At 39.2% G+C, this 26,646-nt stretch overlaps 1 protein-coding gene across 1 annotated transcript; it reads right to left on the reverse strand.

Annotated features, from left to right (window-relative positions):
- Nucleotides 1-839: 839 nt before the first annotated feature.
- On the reverse strand, nt 840-26,646 carry DNAAF5 (dynein axonemal assembly factor 5). The gene is made up of 13 exons (XM_017813627.1): nt 26,084-26,646; nt 25,258-25,442; nt 24,099-24,223; nt 23,542-23,657; nt 19,929-20,161; nt 17,303-17,515; nt 15,097-15,240; nt 11,466-11,634; nt 8,584-8,731; nt 5,899-6,049; nt 4,408-4,564; nt 2,397-2,588; nt 840-1,879 (listed from the first exon to the last, which is right to left on the reverse strand). The coding sequence occupies exons 1-13, from the start codon at nt 26,628-26,630 to the stop codon at nt 1,740-1,742; spliced, it is 2,520 nt and encodes an 839-aa protein (XP_017669116.1). The 5' UTR covers nt 26,631-26,646; the 3' UTR covers nt 840-1,739.

Genomic DNA, 26,646 nt, shown 5'->3' on the forward strand with positions numbered 1-26,646 from the left:
AAGAGGCCCCAGGAGATGATGCAGTCCCACTCCTGCCCAACAGGCTCAGGTAGAACAGGTTTCCCAGGACTGTGTTAATTCAGGTTTTGAATATCTCCAAGGCTAGAGACTCCACAACTTCTTAAATCTATTTAATGTTTTCTAGGGATTTTTACTTTGCTCACATTGTGCCTTCTGAATTTCAGCTGATCCTCCAGTGAGTTAAATAGTTAGAAGTTTTTAGTCAACTAAAATGCTCAGTACAGGGACAGTTATACTTTGGCTTTCCATCAAAAGTCAACTTCAAAGACACTACAAAGGATCTAAAATGAGTATTCTATTCTACAGGAATGCACAATAGCTTTTGGATTCATAAGAAATGACTCAATTACTCTGTATTGTTAGTATTATTGTCCCTTTTTGGAGAATTTTCAAAGCAACATCTTATTTTGTGGAGAAGTGGCCAGAAGTTTGCCTAACTGCTTTTAAGCTAGGAAGACAAGACACTTGACTCTTTTGTGTAATCTGTCTCAAATGTTTCTCTGAGAATGCAAGTAGATACTGCTGTAAACAGATCCTGGGTGTGTTAACCATTATGTCACAGCCTGAAAAGGTAAAGTTAGGTCAGAAGGACAAACAAACACCAGGACTTCCTACAGCATAAGGAGTATGAGCAACCCCCACTGAGTCTGTTTTTAGACTTGATACAAAGCCAAGGCACTTGGGAATTAGAAGCCAAAGAGCACTTTCTGTCTGTAATACAGATGATTAAATAACCCCAGATCAGAATCCTGATTTCCCATGATTTGTGTGTGCAAATAAGAAACAGCACACTACCCCACAATGATGTAGACAAGCAGTTAGGAGCTCACTTATTTTATTACACAGCTGAGAATATAAGACAACACTAAAACTTATACACTACAAAGGTATCACAAAACCCCCAAACAAATCAAGCTTTAACCTAAAGCTCCAGAATTTAATTACAAGGCAACATGGAAACAAATGTTGCTTGCTTTCCAAGGCACAACGGTATAAACATAAAAACTGCAAATGTGATATATTTCGTACAAAAATATAAATCTAGAAACTAAATATACAATCTAAATGACAAAACAGCACATTTCCTCCCATGTATAAACCTTAATTTAAAAAAATTCAGCTTTACTCTCAGTCATGAAATGTAATACAATAACAATAAAAACTATTCTTTTAGTGACACCTACTATGTCCCTATTATACCAGCATAAATATGAGTACTCAGAACATTATAAATTTTGCTGCATTATGCAAGAGAAGTTTGGCTGCTTTTTTTTCCCTTATAAAACTGATCCTCACAGACCTGACTCTGCAAAGTCTGATTTTATCCAGAGTTTGAAATCCTCCTTGAAATACTGAGTCCTTGCTTTATTACGTTAATAACTTTGACATTAAATTATTACTTTGTTAAAAAATCTTTCTTAATTATAAACAGTGTTAAATTCCTGAAAAAGCATTCCTCCTTTAAGCCTTGTATCTGAAAAACTTCCAATGCAAAGTGAATTAAAACATTGTTTTATTGCTAGCAAATACAAAGAACCGTTCAAGCAGCAAAGAACACAGAATTGTGCCAACTTGACTTTTTAATGAGCCAACAGTGAAGTTACAAAGGAAAACCAATCTATTTTCAGCTCAGCCTTTCTCTAGCAAAAGAAAACATGAAAGTAATCCAGGTCATACAGATTTCAGATCAGTTCAGTAAAAAGAATCTCAGCAGTGATTCACAGAGCTGATTCCTTGGCTGACTGAATGTGATGTAGTAGCTGATTACAATAGAGCGGCGTTTGATGCTTATGTACAACCCCTTCGATTTCTCTCACCAGCAGATCTGGATATAAAACACTTCCTTCCTTTAAAACTTCTGCAAAACAAAAATATGTTTTATAAATCATTAGCTGTTCTGTGTTTCTCTATCCAAGTTCTCTCAAAGGTAGCTGAAACCGAACGTGGAAGTAGTTGTTCTATGAGTGGCGCAGTGATGACACCCCCATTCCTCCCTCCCCCATTTGCTGAGGTTTGTGTTTTGACATTTATGTTCTTGAACACAGGCCGACACACTAACAAATTCCAGGGAGCCTATCAAGCAGGCTGGGATATGGTCACATCCTGCAATGGTGGGGCTCTACACTCCATATCCTGTTTACCATCTGTAAACTCTCTGGTAGTTCAGCTGCCCTGATATTCCCCCCCCGGTGAACACAGGACAAAACATTATATTCTGCACACAGGTAAAAGGTCGGAGCTCATACCCACTGAAACCCAAAGGAAAGCTCCAGCCTGTCAGGATTATCCTCTGTCTGGATGTGCCACTTTCATAGAACACTTAGAATGATGATTTAAAAAGTATTGTTCAAAGTACATATGACTGAAAGTCTTACCCAGGACTGCATTTTGGAGATTTTGATCGGGGTCATCGAGATGTATCAACAGTTCTTGGTACAGAAACTCAATATGACCTTCCATTGCAGATTTCACAGCACTGTCCTTTAAGCACTTAAACCAATTAGCCAAGGTGTGAGCAGCTGCCAGTCGTACATCACACGAAGCATCATCCAGACGCTTTAAAACCTCTGAAAAGGAGCATATAAATAACCAAACAGCTCTGTGAACAGGGCAGGTAGCTTTTGCATTCGGAAAAAAAAATAGTCTTCTGTCATCACTGAAATTATTGTTGCATTTATGACGTATTTCTGTCTTTGGAATATTATGAATACATGTATCACATTGTTCTTAGGAGCACGCGGTCCATTGTTATTGGATTGTTATGTTGCCAAAAACATTAATAAAGATATACATGGAAGTATTTAGATTAGTTGAACATTCTCTAGCACTCCTAACAAGGCACTATGAAAGTCTATTCATGCATTACAGAACTACAGAGTTTAAGTACTTCTATGCTCTATAAAGTGCAGTATTTCTATCAAATGTTACTGTTTCAGTGAATGTCTGCACTGCAGACTAGTTGAACATGCAAGGTGCAAAGGTATACTTTGACAATTGTCTGATCATGTACCTCTCCAAAATAAATATGTTTGTTGTTAGATTTCTACTCTTTCTATGTAAGAAAGAGTATCTGTCATTAAGATGCTGAGTTTGGGAAAGTCCAAGTTACTTGTATGCATGAGAACATAAATTCTGGTACATATATGTGAATAGTCTGTACTTCTGATTCATGGATTAACATTTAAACTTTATCCCAAGAAGCATTACAGATCCTAGCTCTATTTTACAGTACAGAACTCTAGACTAGGGTTCTCTTCTTTGGTTTTTTGGTTGTTTTTTTTTTTTTTAGATAAAACCCCAACCCACTACCTATTCAAGTCCATTTATGGTACACTGAAATGGTTTGCTCTTGGCCCTCAAACACAGCACGGAGAACAATGTGACTTCCATTTATATACTGCAGCACTGTTCTGCTCTCACTATACTTAGCACATTATTTCATATAGACTAAACTCTGAAGCAATGCAGACGAGGTACTGGCAAGCCCTGCACAGACCAAAATATTGAGTGAAGTTCCATCTAGTGGCCTTAGTGGATAATGACGTTGGAAATATTGCTCAGTTTGGCCGAACTGGGAGCAAGGACATTTCCAAAGGACATGAACTTGTCTGTAATGCCCTTCAGTGAAGTGAAAAACTGCCATTAAAAACCTGCTACAGGAAGGTCTTGCAAGTGCTGTTGGAGTCACACTCAGCAGTGCCTGCTCAGGTGTTTCACACCTGGAGTTTCTAAAATGTGTCTGCGTACTTTATACATTTTATGAAGCCTCTCTCAGCTGTTTAAAACCATGCCTCAGTCTCTGCAGGACTAAGAAATTAAAATGCATCTCATAACCAAAAATGCTGCTAATGGTATGATTCTGTGAGCACTTTACTTTTTCCATTTCCTTAGTATCTATAAAATTACTCTCTAGGGGACAACTACCGAAATAGTTAAAATACCCACTAAGAGAACACAAAAATACCATTAGAATATGTCTATGGGAGTGAAATAAGAAGGGGTGAGAAATGAGTCTACATAAAATCTGCCCCTATTTGTACCTCAAATTGTTTAAAGGCTTTTTGCTCTTCATGTGGGATTAAAGCCAGATGCCACAGTGACATGCAGCAGTATTTGTCATTTCCTACTCTGTGTTAGTGCTTTCAGTGCTGTAGTGAGTCTGCAGGTGATGTGGACAACCTGCACAGTGATTCCTAAAGCCATACAGCAAATCTGCCAACTGCTCCAGCATGGTGCTTTTCACCCTTAAAAGCTGAGCTAACTGTGATGCTTTGGGTAAAAAAAAGCAAATGTAATTCTTCCACATGGAGATCTTGATTTAAAAAAAAACACACCAAAACAACAACAATAAACAACCCCTCCAGTCAATTAAACATTTACACTTACCTGTGTAAGTGTTCTTAAATTTATCTTCATCAAACTGCCTCCCACAGGCTTTTAAAAAAGCATCAACAATACGACAAGCCATCAGTCGAGTAATTTTAGAGTCTTCATCCATGGAAGCAATGATTTGGGGCATTAGCTCATCTTTGACTTTTAAGATCTACAATTAATAGGAAAACCATAGAAGAATAACAGCTTTTCAGTCACTTTAAAGCAATATTTTTAGTGGTTACAGCAGTTACCATTAGCTCTGACAGATACTGGTTTGCTTAGTTTAAAAAGTTAACTTTAAAAGTGAAAATCTCAGAAGTTACGCAGCTCTATTTTTGCCTCTAAGCTTGCTTGGAAAATGAAAATCCACCAGTCGATCATCCAGCTCATGAATGCTCCGTGTACATGCAGATGAGTTTTATGTAACTTGTAAAAGCTTTAAAACTTACTCGCCTGTAAAAAAAAACAAACCCCAAACTGTTGCCAGGGTTTAACCAAACCGGAGCTGAGGATGATGCGCCCGTACCAGGAGATGGCGCTCCCGCTCTGACAGCGAGCGATGGGATGGGATGGGATCGGATGGGATGGGATCGGATGTCTTGGGGAGAGTCGGAATTTCACTTTATTATGTACATTTCTTATCCATTAGTGAAAAAATAGGCATTGAGGCATCGATTCAGAAAAAAAATGTTCAACTGGAACAGTAATCTTGATACCAATGTTTTTGTATGTGTGAACTCAACCAGTCGTGTGTTTAAGCACTTTATAAAGGCTATAAAGACTATGAACATTTAGTAACATTTTAATTCAATTTATTTTTCAGAAATGCCTTTATATTTTAAATATTTCCAGTGCATTATCTCCACATGCCATTTTTGTTAGCAAAGATGCTTCAGAAACCCCCTCAGATTCAATGAATCCTTAATCACTGGTGGGTAACATCTCTGTAAGTGTAGTCCTTGCTAGGTCTCCACTTCAGTTTCTACAGATATTCTTCACATTCCATCTCAATTCCTCCTGCCCTTTCCAGGAGTCTTTCAGATTTTATTTTTTTCCCCTAAATGGACCTGTGGGCTCCAAGGCAACCAAACAACTTGTCTTTGCCATGTGACACAGCAGCATGTCCTGACTGGTTCCAGTGCTGCTGCACAGGCACAGGCTATGAGTCCAACAATGTCAAGTGCCCAAATTGTTGTGTTAATGGTGAGCAGTATTTTGTGCTACAGAACTGATGTTATATTAGAAAAAATATCTACAAAAATTTGATGCTAGCCAGTCCTACAGCTCAGCATCTTGCTGGCCTCAGGTCTCCTACCAGGACATCATCTCTCCACTGATTGTTTCAGTCATTAATATTCAATTACAATTAATGAATTTTATTATGAAAACTGTCCATCCATCTGAAAATACTACTTACCCTAAGGATTTATTCTTTTTTTCCCCCCTTGCATTTATTTTGTTTTCCTGCCTAAGATTTCAAAGGACGAGAAGGAGAGAATTTACCTCTTTTGGTGAAAGCATTTCACAGTGGATGAGAGCCCAAAGGCACAATACAGCTGTAGCACGGATGGCAGCTGCTGTTCTTCCAGCATGCCACTGCAGATTAGGAGCCAGGATGTCTTTTATCACAGTCTCAAGGTAGCTAGGGAACAGCCTGAAGCCAAAAATAAGAAAGCAAAATAAAGGTTCATGAGAAAGTGATAAAGAGACTGACAGGATGTAAAAGAGAATGTTCTGTCATAGAAATATAGACAGAAAAGGGAAAAAAAGAAGACTCTAAAAAAACCCCTATATAAAATCATATAAGCCAATGTGATTGTAATGTATGTGATAAGATTTTCATAACTTAATTTTTCTAGATAATATTTAAACAAATACCTAACATTCATGGCAGGGGGAGGGTAGACTTTTTCCCACTTCAGACGACGCCCATGACTCACTGTTATCTTGGTAAACTACTTACCTTCTCTCTGTCTCACTTGCTCTGCCTGTGAAGTGGAGATAACACACCCCATGTGAGTGCTGTGAGGATTCATTAATATCTGTGAGGCCCTTTGAGACTGTCCAGTGAAAAGTATTTATAATGTCAAAAGAATGACTGCTATTGATGATACCTGACCTCCCGATCCTGCAGGGAGCCTACAAAGAATACTTCAGCTCTCCCTTGGCTCAGAAACTCATCTCCCTCAAGGATGAGAGGTCAGCAGGATTTTCTGATGGTGACAGTCCCAATACTAGTTTGTTTTTATCACAAACACAAATTTGTGATGTTTTTGCTGATGCTTCTTCCTCCTCTTCTATTAAATGACTCCTATGCTAAAAGTTGCTGTGAGAGTCAGTACTTGTAATAGGCAGGATTCCCTCACACCCATTTAATTCCATTTCAAACAATTTTAAATTAAGAGAGAAAGATATAGGTCTTACACACAAGTTAATTAATACTTTGCTGCATCAAAGAGAAATTAGTGCCTGTCTGTGGCAAGCAACTGGAGCTCAGGTTATTCACTGCCTTAAAAATCAGCTGGCAGCAAGCAAACAGATTGGCAAGTAACAGATTAAATCTACCCTGATTCCTGCCCACTCTGTTCAAACTTCTGTTCAAACTGTGACCACTTGAGTGCCAAACAGCACATCACCACCCTGGTGCTTGGCAGAAAGGGAAGAAGCTCTTGTTGACTTTTTTCTAAGAGTCCTGCACTTCCAGGATGAATTAGTGGCCCATTCATGATGTGCCAAGCCACAGGAGGAACAAAACAGGTACATGTTAACAACTAACTTATCAGTAAGCACTTAAAAAAAAAAATCCACACAAAAGCAAAACAAAATCATCCAGCAAGGATAAACCAGCAACAAAAAAAATTCCATAATAATATTGTTTTGATGTAATAAGAAATATAACTGTAGCTACTTCTTTCCTGTAACTACCTTTTACCCACTGCAGGTAGTCCATGTTATCTGGGTATAACCTGACTAAAGCACAATAGTTATCTACTGACACACAAACACCTGCAACATGATGAAAATAGATACACCTGGCTGCTGCTTTGCCCTGTGGCAAAGGGAGCCCTGGGTGTCTGAGGAAGGCAGAGATCCAGCCACTCCTGCTTCCTGTCAGCAGATGGCACTTAAGTAATAACAAGAAATCTGACATCCCATTAGACACATCCAAATTTGTAAAACCCTTTAGATCTATTATTTTAAACACATTTTTGAGAATTAATAATTTTCTATTCAAAAAAGTTGCTGGAAAAAAAAAATATAACTAATGATCACCATCATTCCAAATTTCCCTTCAGCTCCAAAACTAAAAGCAGCTCTGTGCTATCTGATCAGTAGCTGCTTCTGTTTTTAATAAAACCTTCTGTTAAAATGCAATGAAAAATGATCTGTGAAAACACAAAGGTAAATTCCACCAGCATTATTTTAACCATAATGCTGAGCTGCTTGTGAGAATCTTTGTTCTAGTGCCTTGAAATAGAATCAGTAAAGCAGTATCTGGCAATTATCTGACTCAGTTCTATGTCAGACTCAAACGCAATTAAATGACCACACAACTGTGTTTAGCAGAATAACCAAAAACCTTCCTATCCAAGCTGTTAGGATAATTTTAAGGAGCTAAACAAATTAGTGGCAGCAGTGAAAGCAACAGTGCAACTGCAACTTATTGCTACTTCCCAAGACTATCTCTCATTACCATTAAGATGTATTTTTGCTGTTGGTGATGCAATTAAATTCTCCTCTTTCCATTTTCAGATTTTATTGTTGTAAATCTGTGTAACTTAATTCTAAAAGTGAGTAATTTCCATGAAAGTAAACAAGTAATCTACTGACAACAAAGACATTTCTTATATGAATAGGGAATTTAATATTGCATCCTGAAAATATAGAAACAAGTAACAGCACACTTCACACTGAAGCTTTCAGTTCAAAAGGTAGGAAGACTACAGTGGAGAAAGTCTAGACTTGAATTTATTTATATATTTTTAAAAATTATTGCACTCCACCCTTCTAATCATTGTTCAAAAATACAACAAGTAAAATATGCTGTAGAAGATGGTGGGAAAGTCTTTTTTCTCCAAGACATGCCAACATGGGCATGGTTATAAGGGTTAAATAACTACCATGGTTATTACTTCTTAATGCCACTGTAGTGTTCAAATAGCTGTGTGAAATCAGACCTCCACTTACCCCTGAGAATTGATGGTTTCACTTGCTTTCTGGAACAACTGCGATAAAACAGTGAAAAGTTTTAACCGCATCTGGGGATCTTTGTTTGGCTGAAGACACGTCTTCAGAATGAGAATAAAGTCATCGAGAGCTTCACCTATGACAGGACCTAGAAAACAAAGAGGTAAAGCTTATTTCAGACTACTAATAAGTTCTGTTTAGATGTTTTAACGTGCGAGTGCAATAAAATCTGTAATACAGCTGGTATGAAAATAGTACTTAGCTTTCCCCTCTTGCATGGCAGCTGTTAAAAGTATCCACATTACATCGTATTAGGGGGGCCACAATACCCAGACTAACTCCTCCTGGGCTCAGGTACCCCCAGTTTTGGCTGTGGCAGTGTGGTGCTCCCTGAGGATCTGTTTTCCCACATCTCATTTAGTCAGCTTGCTATTGCTGTACCACATTTGCCCAGAGAAGCTGTGGCTACCCCATCCCTGAAGTGTTCAAGGCCATGGACGGAGCTCTGAGCAAACTGGTCCAGTGAAAGGTGTCCCTGCCCACAGCAGGGGGTTGAAAGTAGATGGTCTTTAAGGTCCCTTCCAACCCAAACTATTCTATCATTCCATGACTGTATGCAGCATGGACATATCCATGACACCCAGTAGTTTCTGGGACCATCAGTACAAGAGGACATTTTGGGTGGACTAATGCATTTGGGTGGGGGATTAATGCTGTTCCTAAGTAACTCTGAAAGTCTAAGGCTAGGCAAAAAATTCTGGTTTCATTAAATTGGATGAAAAATTATACTGAATCTGGTATGACCCTGACACTCCTCTCCATACAGCAACATTAATTATACTTTTTTCTTCTTTCAAGTTTTTCCACATGCAGCATTCAAGGAAAGGTGCTCATGACTCCTGGAGGCACAGGAAAGGGCATGGTTGAAAGGATCAGCTTCAAAAGTTGGCTAATACAATTACTGCAGCAGCATTCTTTCTCCATGTCTAAGTGATGCTTATTTGCATTTTACAAAAGAATCTAAAATATGATGAATTTTAGGAGCTATTTGAAATAAAAATATTTTCTAAATTAATTCGTTAGTTTGTCAATATTTTCACACCTCTGATGAATTCTGTTTTCACCTCTAAACAATAAACAAACAGAACTCTAAGCTGTTATCCCAACATTTTAAGAAATTGTTTTCCTGAAACTGAAGGAAGTTTGTGCCTTTCTCCTTGATAGGGATTAACATCTGCATGGTTTTAAAGACAAAGAGTACACAGAGACCGTACACAAGCTTCTAGCTGTAGAATGCTCTTTCTGCTCTATTTTTGCAATAAACTGCTCTAGGAACTTCTTCAGCTTTGCATCCCTGAGATGCACATTCCATTCAACCCCAGTCACTCAGAAAATGTTCCCAGAAGGAGACACAACACTGGCATTTCTGATGACAAGAATATTCCTCACACATGGAATGGACAGATTGAAGTATTCAAGATTCCAAAACAAGTTCAATAGCATTTAATAATATCTGGAAATTTAATGTTTAAAATAATAATGACAACCCCCCAAATTTTCACTGTCTAGACTGAAGCAATAGAGGGTGTTGAACTGCAGTTTGCTAAATGTCTGTGCCAACAAATAGGTCTTTATTTTCACAGCATTTATTCAAAATACACCACTTCATGTGAGTTCTGAGACATTCATAAGCTACTACTATTATATCAAACTGATAACAGCAAATTCAACAGATGGAAAATAAACAAAATAAACTACATTGCTAATTTCAGCTTAAGCATACGTTCCTGGAAAACAGAAAAAACTGAGAAATGTGAAATGAGCAAAGTTGATTAAATTGATTAAAAACAACATTATGTGTGGGAATGAAAAGAAAGAAAAAAAAAATAGCTCTAGGAGCTGCTGTGTCAGACAGAAAACACAGACAATAGCATATTACCAGTGTTGGGTGCAAGCCAAAATGTTTGCCCAGACATTTGATGATTTATTTAGCATTAAGGAAAACAGAGACAACTGTCTAGAAGTCCCTCAGTCATGGAAATGGGAGCACAAATATATAGAAAAGTTGGCCCCTCAGATCTTGCACTGAAAAAACTTTTTGTTCTTTCCACAGACGAAAACCAGAAAAAGTGCTTATGCTGGTAGCTGCACAAACCAGCAAGTGGGTGCTTCACACAGGTTTGATGAGGGTTTTTTTGAGATTCAAGGATTAAATGCATAAGATAGAGTCCTTTAAAATACACCTGTCCACATTTAACTATCTGCAGTAGCCACAATGATACTTCACCTGTAGCTGAAGTGACTGTCTGACGTCCCCTGTTCAACCAACAAAAAGGAAAAAAAAAAATTACGAGGATTTTCCATTCTAATAATCTTCAAATGTGTGTCTAGGTGAGAAGAGCTGCCTTTCACCATGGCCCTCGCTGTAGCTGCAACCTGGAGAGCTGTGTCAGAGGGGTCTTCACTGTGCAGGACTGAAGGCATGTGAAAAGTGCACCCAAGTGTTCCAAGTGTTTCACTCATCTCTACACAGTCAGGTGTTGAAGAACAACAGTGAGGAAGTGTTTGTTACAGAAAGTATCCTTTGAAAGACCAGTGAATGGATGGAAAAAATAGATACATTTTTGGACAGATAAGCTACATCAGTTTAATGCTCACCTATTTCATTTACCTGAAAGTGCACTTTTCCATAAGTGCTTTTAACAGGCTCCTTGCAGCCAAGGAGTCTTTTGCAATATGAGCTGCTTCAAAGTTTGTTTTGCTTTCCATCATGTTCTTGTGAAGTTTCTGGGTATTACACTGTTCATTACAAAACACAACCTGGCTGCAGGCTATGGAGATTGAGACTAATTTTTTTTTTAGGATTACTAAATAAGTGGTACCTGAATGGGTTGCAATGACCTCTAACTGTAACACTTCTGGAGAGTAGCAGCTCCACCCATCACACGACACTGAAACCCACTCCATGAGCTGAATTATGTGCTGCTGGTAGAGACAATGAAAACTATCCAGTTGCTGCACTTCAGCTAATGAAGACATTGTTTTCTCCACCTGTTAAAACAAAGATAGGATACTTTAACTGAAATGAGATTAATAAAAACCCCCAAACTTTTAAAACTCCTAAGAACAGAAGGGACACAAGAAGATTTTCATTGTTTCTACTTAAACAATCAAGATTGATATTTAATGTCTGCCTATATCATATCCATTAACTTTTACTTGAAGTGAAACATTTGTCCTGATTTCAAAATGAAATCATGAGGAACACAGCTACCTAACAGCAAAATGAAAGAGTCTCTAATCTGTGTGCAGACCTATCCAAAAACTAACCACATCATAAAAAAGGCTCTTAGTGCTTATAAAGATGCAGTGATTTTTCTCCTTAATTTAAGAATGATTTAAAACATTAACATATGAGGAATTTCTCACAAGCCCATCTAACAGGCTATAGCAGCTTCCAAAAACCATTGCTGTTGCAGGTCAGAGAAGAGCTGGCATTTCCCCTCTCCCCCTTCTTCCCCCCAGTTTAATTATGCAAGACGTTCTCTCTTGACAGTAGCTGGGCAGGATCATTTTGAAATTCTCAACTTCTGTTGCTTATAATACCAAAATTCACTGTTACATTGGAAATATCTTCTTCATATTTACAGTTAGACTATTCCATGAGATATGCAAATAAAACATGTACAAATGAAACACGTAAAAAGAACTACTAAATGAATTCCAGACGTGATCATGATGCTTGGCAAGGAAGCCTATTGATTTTCTTAATCACTTGCAGCAGATGTATTTCAAAGGAAAGGAAAATTTGCTTTTACAATTCCTGAAGGCATCTACCAGGAGCATAAAACTTCTCCAAGGAAGAGATTAAAAGCATGCTGGAAGCAGCATCTGTAGTCTCAGTGATTTCAGTAGACAGGGAAGCAATGATGAGGAGCAAGACACCATTAGGAACCCCACTAAGGAATAACATGTGCTGCCAGCATGGCCAGTTCCAGCAGGGAAAGATGTAGTGCAGAGCTCTGAGTGACATCATTTGACTCTCAGTGCTTCAGCAGAACTACAAATTGTACTCATAGTTTTAATATTTTTAAGCTGAACTCAACCACACAAGTTAGCTGGAACATGTCTAGGACTTTTAGACTCTTACAGACTAATCACTTGCCAGACAAAGATGTTTTTATGGAAGGACCAGATGTGGAGAAAATAAATGAGAATTCTAGGAAAAAAAAATTATAAATCAGGAATTGCTAAGGACAAAGGTTACTCTTAAGGCAGGTTTGCCTGCCTCAAGCACAATAGATTTCTCCTTTCTGGAAGCATTCTGCCAGCCAGCCAAAACAACTCAGATAAATGAATATATTACATATAAGTTATTTGTAAATTAATTGGAACATTTTACAGAATGTGTCAAGACAGAAACTGTTCCCCATTATTAATCCCACCATAACACACAAGGGTTTTTTTCCACTGAACAAGAGGTACAAAATAATACACTGTTCACATATGATTTAAAATAAACTTTCAGTGGTATCAAGACTGCAATTAAAAAGAGAGAATAAATTAAATATGACTGTAGACTGATGCATATCTTCTCATTAAGAAGCATCTCGCAGGAAAATAAAAATAAATAGCAAAGGTGATTTTCTTTCCCTTATTCGAAAGTTTAATGACACGTTATTTTCACGCTACTATTTGAAGAGCTAAGATAGCACAGGGCACTGGTAATGAAACAAAACTTTATCCTTAGGTCACCAGTTAAACCACTGACAAGCTCAAATCATGCATAACAGACTCACAGCTGAAATGGCTGCAGTCTCTTTGGGGCTGTAAACCACCCTCCTGCTCGTGTCACTGCTGTGCTGAGCTGGTGGTCTTGGTCCATTTCCTCAGCCCCGAGCAACCAGAAACGTGATGGACACAAAGCAAAGGGGCCAAAAATCAGGCAAGACCTGAGTGTTCACCATCAGGTCACATCAGTTGTGATCTCCACTATCTCAGTGATCTCCTGCCCCCTTGCAGTAAAGCCTGAATTGAAGTTCTACAATGCTAATTTTTGGATAATTTATGTTTATACTCAGAATCTTTTGATCCTGAATACAGATTTCTTTTCTGAGCAACAAATTCATACTTGTACAGCAGCCGTAATACTTTTGTTCTGTATGTTCTTAAGCTTTTTTAACAGGGACTTCTTGCCTCCTGCAAGATGTACAGCTCACTTTGAAGTTTCAGAACAGTCAGTAACTGGAGGAAAAAAATTAAACTCAAGCCATATTTGTCTTTGTGGCACTTTTGAAATACTGCAATTATGTAATCTCACTGCCAGATTTTCTATGTGTCTAGCTGAAAGAAAGGCTAATGAGAAAAAAGATTCTTATCCAAAGTCTTGTCAACTTAAAAAATCATCTGCAACTGCAGGAACATCTTAAACCTTTAATAATCTCGGGAGATTAACTTTTCCATATATGAAAATTAGGATTTATTGCTATGAGACTGCTTTCTCTGTAGGAGTATGAAGTTGTAATGTTTTAAATGGACCTTGCTGACTTTATAGTCCACTGCAGGGATAAACAGACAAGATACCACAAAACATACCAGATCCAACCTTTCTTGGACAGATTTTTTGTCTCAAAAAAGCCCCAAGCAAACAAACACCATTTCCAACCCCTTCAGAATCCCACTCTTGCACTGGCTCTCCATTAGACAGATCGTCACCCCAACCCTCTTTGACCTGTGAAGTCTTTTCAATACTTGTTTCAAGCTTTGTTCTACTTTATTTCTTCCAGAATACCTCATGCCTCCTTGGAGGCAGCCTGTCAGCTCTGGGGCCATAAATACTGATGCTACACAGGCCTTTGGAATACCATGCCTGGGAGCAAGAGAAAAGGAAGTAGAATAGTCACCGCATTTAAGGTGTGTGTTTGAAAAAAGACAACTGGGAGAGGTCATAATTGTACTGCACGAGGATGGCTCGCTGATTTATATGATATTTAGCTCGGGGAAGAAAGGGGAAGAGAGAAATAAGGGGGTGAGATAATGTTAAGCCAAAAAAGCTCATCTATTATGTGGGCATGTACACCTGTCCTTGATTTTAAAGCATTCCTGCGACATCTAAACTTTTGTTTCTGGTGTGGAGGTAAAAAGGTCAACTACTGTAAAATCAGTCTGATCTCTGGCTAAAGATTAAAAAATTACTATGAAACCATCACTTTTTTAAGGCTAGTAGAGCTCTTGATCTCTAGGTGAATTGTTCCTTAAAAGACAGAAAATAAATTTGAGTTTTTTCCTGTGTATAACCCAAATATTCACTGGCCAGTGACTTATATTCCAAACTGTAAACCCAGCTCCAATCTTAATTCTGTTATTAACCATATACAATCTGTACAGTGAGAGAAGCACAACCTCGGACCATCCTTCGAGCCATTACTCCCCACAAATAACTCCATTTAGACAAAGTGTCTCAATAGTAAAAGTCAGAAACACAACAAAATATTAAACCAGCTCACAGTTTACCTTTTCTTTAAGGTCCTGAGAGGATGGTATTGCCATTATGGTCACCAAAACTTTCATTAGCTGCAAGCTAATTTCTTTGCAGTCTTCCTGGCACACTTCAATCAATGCTTGCACACAACAAAGCAACTGCTCCATATAAAAGACCTGATTTTTAACAAAAGCAGACAGTTATTATGTTTTCTTAGATAATATAACATTCTTTTTAAGAGATGGGAAATGACAGTCTGAGCACTGTATAATCCTCTACATTGGTAACATATTGATAATTTAATGTTAGCTCTTCTTACTACCTGCATTCTACTTTTTATAGAATACAATATAATCTTCCTCCCACACTGTCTGTTTGTATTTACCTTGTCCTGTTAGTAAAATAAATGACCCTGCTCTTAATCACACAATGGTTCCACTGGTGAATGGTGAATAAAAACATCAAAGCATTTTGAAGTGCTTGCTGATAGTACTTTCTCTTTCTGAAGTGCAATTTGTTAATTAATAACGTATTTGTTACAACTCTTTGAAATATTATTCCATGTTTGACTATTTTGGATGAACAGTGACAGTTAAATACATAAACCAAGAAAACCCAAGCGTTTGCTGTTATCTCAGCCAATTTATCTCATTTGATTCAATATAATTCATGTTATCTTGATTCAACTGATACCAGTTGAAGTCAATACTGTTGTCAGTTAGTTTGCCATGACTCCTATGATAAAGTGCATCAGACATTCATGGAGCTGTCAGTGAACAGAAGGGGCCATTGTTACAGACTTACTTCCCAAAAATAAATCAAGTCTAGGTAGGAATAGGTTAGCTATAAATGTTATTAATCTCATGGACATGGTCAATCCTTAGCTAAACAGTGTCTGTGCAGCATTCACTGGCTAATATAGAGAAAGACTGTTTTCCAAGACTAAAGGCTAGAACAATTCCCCCAAACCTTCAGCTGCAGATGGATCTGACTCCTATAGCTAATGCCAAATGGAAGTGGTAAGCTTAAACCTCATAGCAATTTTGCAGATACACTTCAGGGAGTTGTTATTTGAACAATCAGGTTACAGTGCTTCCACTTATATGAGTTCCTAATCATCACAGGCTTCATGGAGATTAAGGTTAATTCCTGCATCACTGGTACATATTCCATTAGGGAAGAAACCTAATGAAGGAAGAACTTCAAACATATATCTTACATTGGCTCAAAAAGACAATTAGGCCAGATTCAGTCTGCACACATGAATAACTGTTTTAAGGGAAGCCTGCATCTGACATGAAATCAGAGTTTCTGAGGGCACAGCACTGGCCCTTTTTTGGTCATCTTAACAGCAGAAGCCTAACAAACCTCTGGGGGAATAAAAGCCAGGATTTCATTTGTGGGGAAAATTATAGGGATTCCTCTTGTGCAACTGTAACAGATCTATATCCACATTTGAATAAGTGAAGGGAAAAAAGTCCTGCAGGTTCAAAAATCTCCATTCCATTTTGAAGAGAATCTCTCACCTCCTTATATAGCAATTGATGAATATTCTTCATATGCTAAAATAAAAATGATTTTCAGGCTCAGCCATTAATTAAGGATACACTTGGGAGTAAATTTCTAATTAATAAAGATCTTCCTTCTAGATTCTCCCTTCAAGAGAAGGAACCAGGCCCTAAAGTTTACACAGTGTGCTCCTAAATGCTTCCTTTTAAAATGGGAATTAAGAATACAAAACAAAAATAAGATGACATTAAGAGGGAATCTTTCTTCAGAAACCTGACATGCCAATTATAATGGACTATGAAAAATCTTCAGCCATTTTTACTGATGAGGATTGAGTACATGATCTTGTTTGGATTGTGAACACGAGGAATTTCAAAACATGGGTTAAACTCTGCCTCGGGATCAGCCAAGGTAGTCCTCTGTTAGCACAGTACTTACTAAACAGCTGCTTCTCTCCCTGCCATGCCTCTTCATTTTCCTACCACCATATGAAGCCTTTTACAGCAGTTCCCAAACTTGAACCCACATCTGCTTAGAGGATGGACTGTCAGTAAGCTTTTGGAAATAGCAGATTTGCCCAGAAAACCACGACATGGCCCAGGAAGGACAGGGAAGCTCCTGTTTTGTCTCAGACACACAACCACAACTAAGATAAGAGTGGGAACATTCAGGGAAAAAATAAGTAGGTCAAAACCTGTAGCCTGCTGTGTGTTTCCCAGCTTTCCTTACCTCTTCAGATCGCTGGCAAACTCCAGGCTGGGACAGTGTGTTGCCAAGCTGGGCCACGTGAGGCTGTAAGATTTCCTTTGGGCTCCCTTGAATCACTGCAGCCAGAACCATCACACAGGAGGGTTTGGGTGTCTGCTCAAAGGCTGAGGTGATTAACCTCAAGGACACCTTAGGGCTGACAAACGTTCCAATCAGTTCTGCTGCTTTCACACTCTGAAAAAGGAACAGGAAAACTTGAGAATTTTCCTGAAAACACAAAGACTATGCAACATATCATGGGCTTTTTCTTTTTATGATTCCAGCTGTTACTTTAAATGCTCCAGCAGTTGCCCTGTAGGCCTTTTCCACTCGCTCAGTAATGATTATATGCATGAAGAAATTTTCTTGACGTGTTCAGTAAGCACATAATAAGGCATGCAAGCACCCTTCTCATCAGACAAACTTCCATGAGAAAACAGTGCACAGAAATGAAGTGTACAACTTTCAGTGTAATAAAGATCCTAGTTTAGAATAACCAGATGTTGCAGGTTTAGTGCTTTGTCCTCCAAATGCTGTTCCAAGGCTTACTCTTAATGGACCCACCCCCCATCTATTAAAAGCTATAACTCTAAAAACCTGAAAGATGAATTTTTTTGTTATTGTACTATATCTTGAAGCTGATATTACAGATCTGGTTTAGTGTGGAAACACTAACATGGAGGAACTGCCCACTGCTTTCCATTTCGTATTTCTTTAACTAAAAAGGCCTAAATTATTATTTATTCCCCATGGTGCTGGCACCCTTTCATGCCATCCCTGCCTTGCAGATGTATCAGTATGTTGTGTTCCATGTGAAATGCCACCATACCAGAGCTTACAGCCTGACTGATGCCCAAAGTTTACAATCACCTGCATGAATAAACAAAATACAATCAACCATTGCACCACTACCTGTGCAATAGCAAAACTTCTTCCTAACCTATGTGTTTAATGGTTGGCTCATTCCCACAAAGCTTATCTCTCTTTGTATATTATTTTTAGTCTAGTGATTTAGCTGTGGATTTTTAATTGCACCTAATTAATACTTGAATCACGCTAATTTTTTTTGTCTCAATGGAAGAACACAGCCATGAGTTCTATAGTTGAAATCTGCACTATTTATAGCTGTTTCCTTTCACAAAGACTCAAAGGAGTTGTAACATACTCCATGTAGATGTGAACCCTGTCCTCCTCATTTACTATAGAGAAAAAGACTTTACTGCTCTGAAAACTGGACAATACAATTAAACAGTTCAAAAATACGAGTTGATACATTTGTATAGATCAATTTACTCATTTTAACAGGGGAAAAAGGAAAAAAAAAGTAAGAAACAAAGGATAAAAGACCATCTGGTCTTTTGTATATCTCATTTGGTATTACTAGGCTGGAGAAAGAGATGGACATTTTCCAAGTTGGTGGCTGCTCTGGAATGGGCAGCCATAGTTGCAAACTATAGAGTATGTTATCACAGTACCCTGGGAAGCAGCACCACTAAGAGATAAAAGGCATTCGCAAACACAAGTTGCTGAATCTTATGTTTTGGCACAAAGAAAAGTACAATTAAGTACTGCAATCATCTCCTAATTGGGAATAAATCTCTTGGAAGCACCTGTGAGAAGATTAGTGGTGGAATTTCAAGAAAGAGACAAGTATGGTCAGTAAAAGGAGAGGGACAATTATGTGCTGCTTGAACACATACTTTTGAATTTAGAACTCTAGCAATAAGCACATGATAGAAAATTTGGTCAGGATAGCAGGGCCACGTGGCTTTACTCTCCTAATTATTTAAGTTTTCTTATAGCCCAACTCACAGCAAGAACCTAAAGAAAAGTCTGATTTAAGGGTTGGCCATTTGGTTGGACTACCTGCACCCAGTAAGCAGAACACATTCTTCCAATATCCCAGAGCAATAAAATCTGTAGCTGTAAAGTAAGTTACATGGATATTTTTTTGTTATACATATGTTCTCTTCCTTGTGTAGAAATATGAACAGAAGATTTTATCTCCAAATTGTAAAAACATTTGTACCACCTGTCCTTCTGTTGCCAAATTTATCTAATGTCTTCAACTACAACTGTTCTAGTGATTTGTTGATCAAAGTGTTGAAAGCATTAACTGTTAGAAAAAACGGAGCTAATTATTCCTCACAAATTGCCAGCATTTTCCAAGCATGAAGTCAAGGATTCAAAAACTGAATATGGGTATCACATGGAATAAACATACCTCAATACACAGTTGGATTATGGAGCAGGGGGAGATAAGTGAAATTAACTTGAAAGGGCATGACCTGCACATTTCTTTTACATTGAATTTATTACCTCAAGGCTTTTATACTTTAATCCACTGCTTATGGTTTTTAGAGAGGTCATTATGAATGCTTCATGGGGTTGGCATATGAACTAAAGTTTAAATACCTTCACTATCGGTCTTCTACATTTATTTTAACATAGTAGGTAAGCACAAAGTTCATGTGTTTTTAACACCCACAAAAACCTGAGCCTGATCCTTCAGCAATTTCCAGTGACCTGTGGTAAGGTCAGACTCAGAGCTATAAAGGACAGAGTCTTTATTCAGTGTGCAACAACTACTGTGAGAGACTAAACTTACATTTTTAACCACTTCACTCTCTTCATCCAAGCACGACTGGTACAAAGTTCTAAGCAGCAGCTCCATGTGCTGTGTGATGTGATCCTCTGCATGCAGCAGTAATGTGTACAGGAGCTGGGATGCTTTTACTCTGGTGCTTACAACCCAGTCTGTCATATCATGACAGAGACCTGGAAGGATTTTGGAGAGGTTTCTTGACACAAGTTCCCGACAACCTAGTCCTGGTCGAGTCACTAGAAGAGAGAAAGAAACAGAAACAAAACAAAAGGAAATATCAAAGGGAAAGCAAATGCAAATTAATTCTCAGAAAAGTTTAAAAGTTCCAAGGTAAGAGCTCTGGGTATCTGCTTCAGCATAGAACAAAATATTCCAAATGCTTCTGAGGAATTTACCTGTGCAAGTTGCATTTCTTTAATATATATTGCAGAATTTACACTCCACAGAGCTCTTTGAAAAGTTGTGCATTTATTACTGGATGGTGACTTTGATTTCATGTTTTAAAATATTTACAGAAGAGAAAGGGAAGTTAATGTGTGACATTATCCACTTTAGAAAACACAGCTTAATAATTTCAATTTGTATAGCAACACAAATCTCTTTATAAAAAACAAACTGAAACACACAGAGATGAACAAAACTCAGGGTAGTATCACTGAGTTAAATATAATTTAGAGTGGAAAAGAGAGGTAAACGTCACAAATAGCACAGAGGACATGAGCTGCAATAAAACAGACAATGTCAATTGTGCCCTCTAAAGGAAAAGGTTAAAAGTGTATCTGGCAAACTGAAAGCAGAAAGGGCACTAACTATGGCTTGTACAGGTTCTGTGTAATAGATCAGGCCAGCAAATTGATAGTATTTTAAAAATCACAGCTATTATATGATCTCTTTGCTAAGGCCTTTTCAGGAAAAGCAGCTCATTGATGTGCCTCTTCAATCTCTCAAAAATTAAATAACACATTTAAATGGGTAAGAAAGATTATACAGGAGTTGAGGGGGGAAGGAAAACTGACTAAAGTAAATGGTCTGAAGACTACAAAAGGCTTATAAATGCTTATGAAATACCTAGAGCAGGGAAGAAAGTAAAATTCAAGCATCAGGATGTGAATTGCTGCTTCTTTTGTCAATGGAGGATAACATTTTGGATTATGAAAAGTGACAACGAACAGCAAAAGGTCAAATAAAGAAATCAACCTGAGACAGCAAATACAGACTGTGCATCCTATTCGACCCCAGGCCGAATTTTGTTTGAAGAATTCGGACCATTCTTTTCAGCAATTCCTTCATTTCAGATGTTCAAATGCAGGTATTTATCCCTGTAGCTACTCCTGTCAAAGACTTCCCTGCTATAAACTGTCTGCACCTGTATCCTAAGGCAATGACTGCTGTGGCTCAGTGGAAGCTGTTCAGCTGGGGGGATGACACCAGGTATGGGGTCTAACTCCGGTCTTCCTCTGACCTGCAGGATCTGTCACTGTGAGATCAAAGCAGGGGGGCTCCTGTGTCAGGTCCATTAGTTTGACAGTTGGACAGTTCAGTAAAATGTACCTTTAGCTCACAGTTGTAAAAACATATTCCAGTACATTCAATAAGTCAGAAGAAATGGCAACAAAGTATTAAAATACATCATTATCATACTAAAAAAAAATCCAACATTCCCCCCTTCCAAAAACAAAACTGACCAACAACAAAAAAACAACCAAACTCAAATGTTTCTGGAAAGCAAACACAAAGGAAGGACACATATAATAAAAATCATCCATATACAGTCTGTGGTAGGACACCACAAATTATTAGCTGAAACTAAGGTATATTAGTGGCTCTGATAAAGTTTTGTATCTGTAAGATTAAGCAGCCAATCATCCTTTCCTCTGATTTTTCTTCTCTCTTGTCACATAAAGCCTGATTGTTAATAAGACATACAATTTGGAAGTAAAGATAAGCAGGAAGAAATGATATCTTAAAGTGAGCATTATCCTGGGACCCAAGTCCAAAATTACCAGGTCATTTCTTTAAAATATTCTTTAGTTACATATGTTATATATAAATATACACACATATGTCACATTCAAGCCTTAAATGCATCATTCTACCAAGAAAATTAAATTAAATGTGGGGCTGGAATGCTGCCCAAATTCATGAAGCATATTTCTTGTGCTAAGAAGATTATTTTCGAAAGCACATATCATTTAATTATGAAGTAATTGATAGATGCCACTCTAGACAGCCTCAACAAAACAGCACACACACGTACAAATCCCAACACACACCTAGAGAAAACTGACCAAGATATAACCCTGTCAGCTGTACAAATGGTAATCTCTGTTTCAAGGACAAGGATATTAAGGTTTTTAGGACCTTCACTATATCATGGTCACTGCAAAATGAGTGACTGGAGCTCAGACATTCAACTTCATCACTTTACGTATGTTAAAAGATTCTCTGACTACCAGAAGAAGAAATATGTTTCTGCCATCACCAGTGGGAGTAAAAGCACTCTTTAGAATTTACAAACCCCTGAGGTAAAATTATATATAAAATAAGGAGGAAAGAGAAAAAGTTAGAAAGGATGACAGATCAACTTGCCTGTCTTCAAAGCTAAACAGTTCTGTCAAACCAGTCACCATTATGAAGCGCTTCCCCTTTCATTCAAGCATTACTGACTAAAACAACTTTAAAGAAAAAAAAAAAGAAGTGTAATTTCAGAGAAGAAAGGACTCCGGAACCCACTGTCATGGAAAGGATTTTGCTGCTGGGTATTCTGTGATGTGATTGTCACGTAGGCACAAGTCAAGCATGAACCTGTTCTTTCACACCAAAAGATTTTTTGTTCTGTTAAGTATGAGTGCAGAAATCAATAAATGAGCCAGTTAAACCCTCTCTCTCACCAACTCCCATGTGCATATTTTTAAACATTAACTTCATGAACCCGAGACAGGAAACAAGCTTCAAGCTACTGCAAACACAATGTTTTAAAGCCACCTATAAATCATACAGTACTAAAAAGTAATCTACCCATTCTGCATATCTTGACAGTTTTTTGTGTATAATAAAAGAAATTATTCTGTTCCCACATTCTTCATGTGCACTGTCGGACTGGTAGCATCCCAGTGTCTCACAGAGAAGTCTGAAATAATTTCACTGCAAATTTTTCTTCCACACCAATTATGTGGATCATTAATGCTGTGATCAGTTCTCATTATTCAAGGACTCAGCTCATCCTGCCTTCCTTTCCAGTCATCTCTGTGCCCATTGTGCACCTGGCTGCTGGCTGATGTAGAACTTTCTGCTGTTTCTGCACCACTGCTTTACCTTTTCTCCATCATAGGCATTTTCTCTTACTCTTTCTCCAAAATGCATTGTATGGTTAATGGAAAAAAAATAATGTAGTTATTGAACCAACATTTTTAAAATTTAAATTAAACATGAATAATTTAAATAATTTTTTATATAGAAATGCAATATGTGATATTTTTAATATGTGCCACCCCTGTACATTAACTAACATTACAGCTTGTAATGAATATTACACATCCTGCTCTGCTGTTATTACTGCACTGCAGCTCTTGGAGATTATTCAGGAAGCAAAAACCACTTTCAGTGCAACACTTACCTCCTTTGGGATAATGAGATGGTGAAAGACTAAAATCCATCTTATCCTTCAAATCTTCTTCATTCTCCTTCTCCCACTGCAAGCCTATCTTCTCCCAGTAAGTCCAAGCCAGTTTCCTAGATACAAAATAAGAGTTTTATACCATCACGCCCCCCCAAAAGAAAAACATTTTAAAACGAGACTTCTAGAAAAGCTGACTACTTAAATTCAGATGGAAGGATGGGAAGCATTCCTGTCATTTAACTGAGGCATATTAAGTAGCGAGTTTATGCTTTTTTTATACTCAGTGGACAGAGGTCTCCTCTTCCAAGGGATAATTCTGTCTCTGTCTACCTCTGTCTTTGTCTCTCTCACACTTACTTGGATGTAGCATAAAAGGACAGTATAACAAAAGTTACTGAAGATAATGCAACATTTTGGGTTTAAAAAAAAAAACGAACAAACAAACAAAACTGGGGGTTTTGTCCTCCAAGCAAGACATCTGTGAACACAGGAACACTTCCATGTGTGACATCTATCTGGGGGGAGGGAAAAAAAGAAGAAAGTGCTCCACTTACTCATTTTCAGGAATTTCATCACTAAAGCTGCCAAGTAACAAAGGGATAAGCTTGTGAAAATATGAATATCTATCTCGTAGGTGCAACAACCATTCTCCAATGACAGTTGTTACAGCGTGTCGTACCTACAGGGACACAAAAGGATTATTTTATATATGTCAGGAAAATAACAGAAAAAAAATTAAAAACAGTATTTGCTTTCTGTATGGTAAAGCACATCAATAGTCTCAGAAGAAATTAGAAGAAGCCAGGATTTCTTTACTTGCATGAAGCATCTTTAGTAACACCCAAGGTATCACACTCCCTTGCTTTCTCACTGCCTCAGTCACTCTGAGACTGTTTGCTGAACGAAAGCACAAGTCTGAGAGGAAGACAAGGTACAGACCTAACTCAAAAACCTAAAATGTCATGGTTAATATCTTCCTGAGAATGTAAGAAATGTACATTTCTCTGGGATTTGTAGCTTTCCAAACACATCTTCAGAAGAAGATTTCCTCTGTTCACTACAAAGGAATGATTAAGCTAATTTTAAAACTACTGCCTCAACTGCATCTTATGAAAGGACCAATACTGTGTTTGTTAAGTATCTGAAAAGGCCACAAAATCAAGGCCCGGAGAGATGTGACAGAGAGTTTAAGACAGAATTTAAGGTACTCATCAAAACAAAAAGGTGCCTACAATCTTCAACACCCTGCAGAATTAGACAGCACCTGAATAGGTCACCAGCATTGGGTATGGACAGTTTACAGGTGATAAAACTTGTATGGGAACTTGTCCTGGTTTCAGCTGGGACAGAGTTCATCTTCTTATTAGCTGGTACAGTGTTGGGTTTTGGATTAGTATGAGAATGATGCTGATAACACACTGATGTTTAGTTGTTGCTAAGCAGAGTTTACCCTAAGTCAAGGACTTTTTGGTGTCTCAAGCTCTGCACAAACAGCTGGAGGGAGCAATGCCAGGACAGGTGACCTGAACTGGGAGTGAGTGAGGGGCTGGGATTTAATTTCTGGCTGGGATTAAACCACAATAGACATATTTACTTATCTCAATTGAATGAATGAAAATGGAAAACTGGGGGAGGAGGGAGGGAAACACAAAAAAAATTCACCCCAAAAAAGATTTAAAATAAATCCAGATTAAACAAAGAAGAGAAGCACACCTTGGGAATCTCATCAAATAATCTCTGGGCCAGATGAGACAGAACATCATCCACAGACTTTCCATTCCCGAACTGTATCACTGCTCCAGTAGCCTGAATCACATCAACACGAACTCTGTAGTGCTGGTGCGAAATTGTCTGCATTAAGGGTTTTATCAGAGATTCTGATTGCATGTGGAAGTGCTCTGTTAGGGCAGAAACACAGAAACAGCAACCATGTGAGCTGTCACAGTGAGTGGCATCCCTGTCCGTGGCAGGAGGGTAGAACTGGATGATCTTTAAAGTCCCTTCCCACCCAAACCACTCTGTGATTCTAAGGAGCACGGACATATCCATGCCACCCATTAGCTGCTGGGAGCAGCAGTACACGATGACATTTTGAGTGGACTAATGCATTTGGGTGGGGGATTAATGTTGTCCTGTGATTCCGTGTCTTTATTTGGGTGACAGACCCGGAGTGACATTTCTCTAACACTACGAACAGCAGATTGAATAATGTTGCAGCATTTGTGTAGCAGGTGGATTTAAGTCTACACTGTATCCAAATCTTCGTTCGCGAAGCCTAGCCATGATATGTATCAGAGCTGAACTAACTCCTCCTCCCGCTGTCACCCGCATGTAACAATTCAGCCTCCGCTCCTGGCACGGCTTTTCTCCAGCAGATCCTCCAAATCCCGCAAAGCACACCCGTGAAGGGTCTGTGCGACTTCTCATCTCTCTCTCTCTCCCTGTTCCCTCCTCCTGTCCCTTCCTCATCCCCCATCCCCCAGGATTCACGGGCTCGCACCATCCCACCGCTCCCCCCCTGCCCGTCCCTAAGCCCCACCTGGCATGGCCTGGGCACAGGCCACCGCACACCGGCAGCTCTCCCGCCTGACCTCGGCATAGTGGTCGAGGAGGGTGGCCTGGAGGACGCGGACGATGTCCCCGAGGTAGGGGGCCGCGGCGGGGCCGCAGCGCTGCAGGAGGAGGAGCAGCAGCTGGACGAGGCCGAGCCGCAGCTCCTCGCTGGGCTCGGCGGCCGGAGGCGGGCACAGCCGCTGTGCCAGCACCGGCAGCAGCACGGGCAGCGCCTCGCAGGGCCGCTCGCCGTGGCTGAGCCCGTGCTGGAGCAGCTGCAGGGCGAGCTCCCGGCACCGCTCGGCCGCGTCCCCCGCCAGGCACCGCGACAGCGGCCGCAGCAGCCGCGCCGCGAACACCTCCTGCAGCACCGCGCCGGGCACCGCCCGGCCCCGCAGCTCGGCGCCGATGGCCTCCAGCGCCCGCAGCCGCGCCGCCCGCCCGCAGTCGGGCTGCTGGAGGAGGCTGAGGGGCCGAGACAGCGCCTGGCACAGCTCGGCCCCCTCGGCCCCCTCGGCCGCCGCCACCGCCATGTTCCGGCTCCACGGG

This window comes from Lepidothrix coronata, unplaced genomic scaffold, assembly GCF_001604755.1.
Source record: "Lepidothrix coronata isolate B3197 unplaced genomic scaffold, Lepidothrix_coronata-1.0 Scaffold41, whole genome shotgun sequence".
In the NCBI taxonomy this organism is placed as follows: Eukaryota; Metazoa; Chordata; class Aves; order Passeriformes; family Pipridae; genus Lepidothrix; species Lepidothrix coronata.

Bases quoted from the DNA above. Each gene is read 5' to 3' on its own strand.
- DNAAF5 (XM_017813627.1), bottom strand. From the start codon at position 26,630: ATGGCGGTGGCGGCGGCCGAGGGGGCCGAGGGGGCCGAGCTGTGCCAG. The intron at 6,050-8,583 runs GTAAGTGGAGGT...TTTTGGCTTCAG, and splicing joins GAAACCATCAATTCTCAGGG to GCTGTTCCCTAGCTACCTTG. The intron at 4,565-5,898 runs GTAAATTCTCTC...TATTAATTGTAG, and splicing joins AAATGCTTTCACCAAAAGAG to ATCTTAAAAGTCAAAGATGA.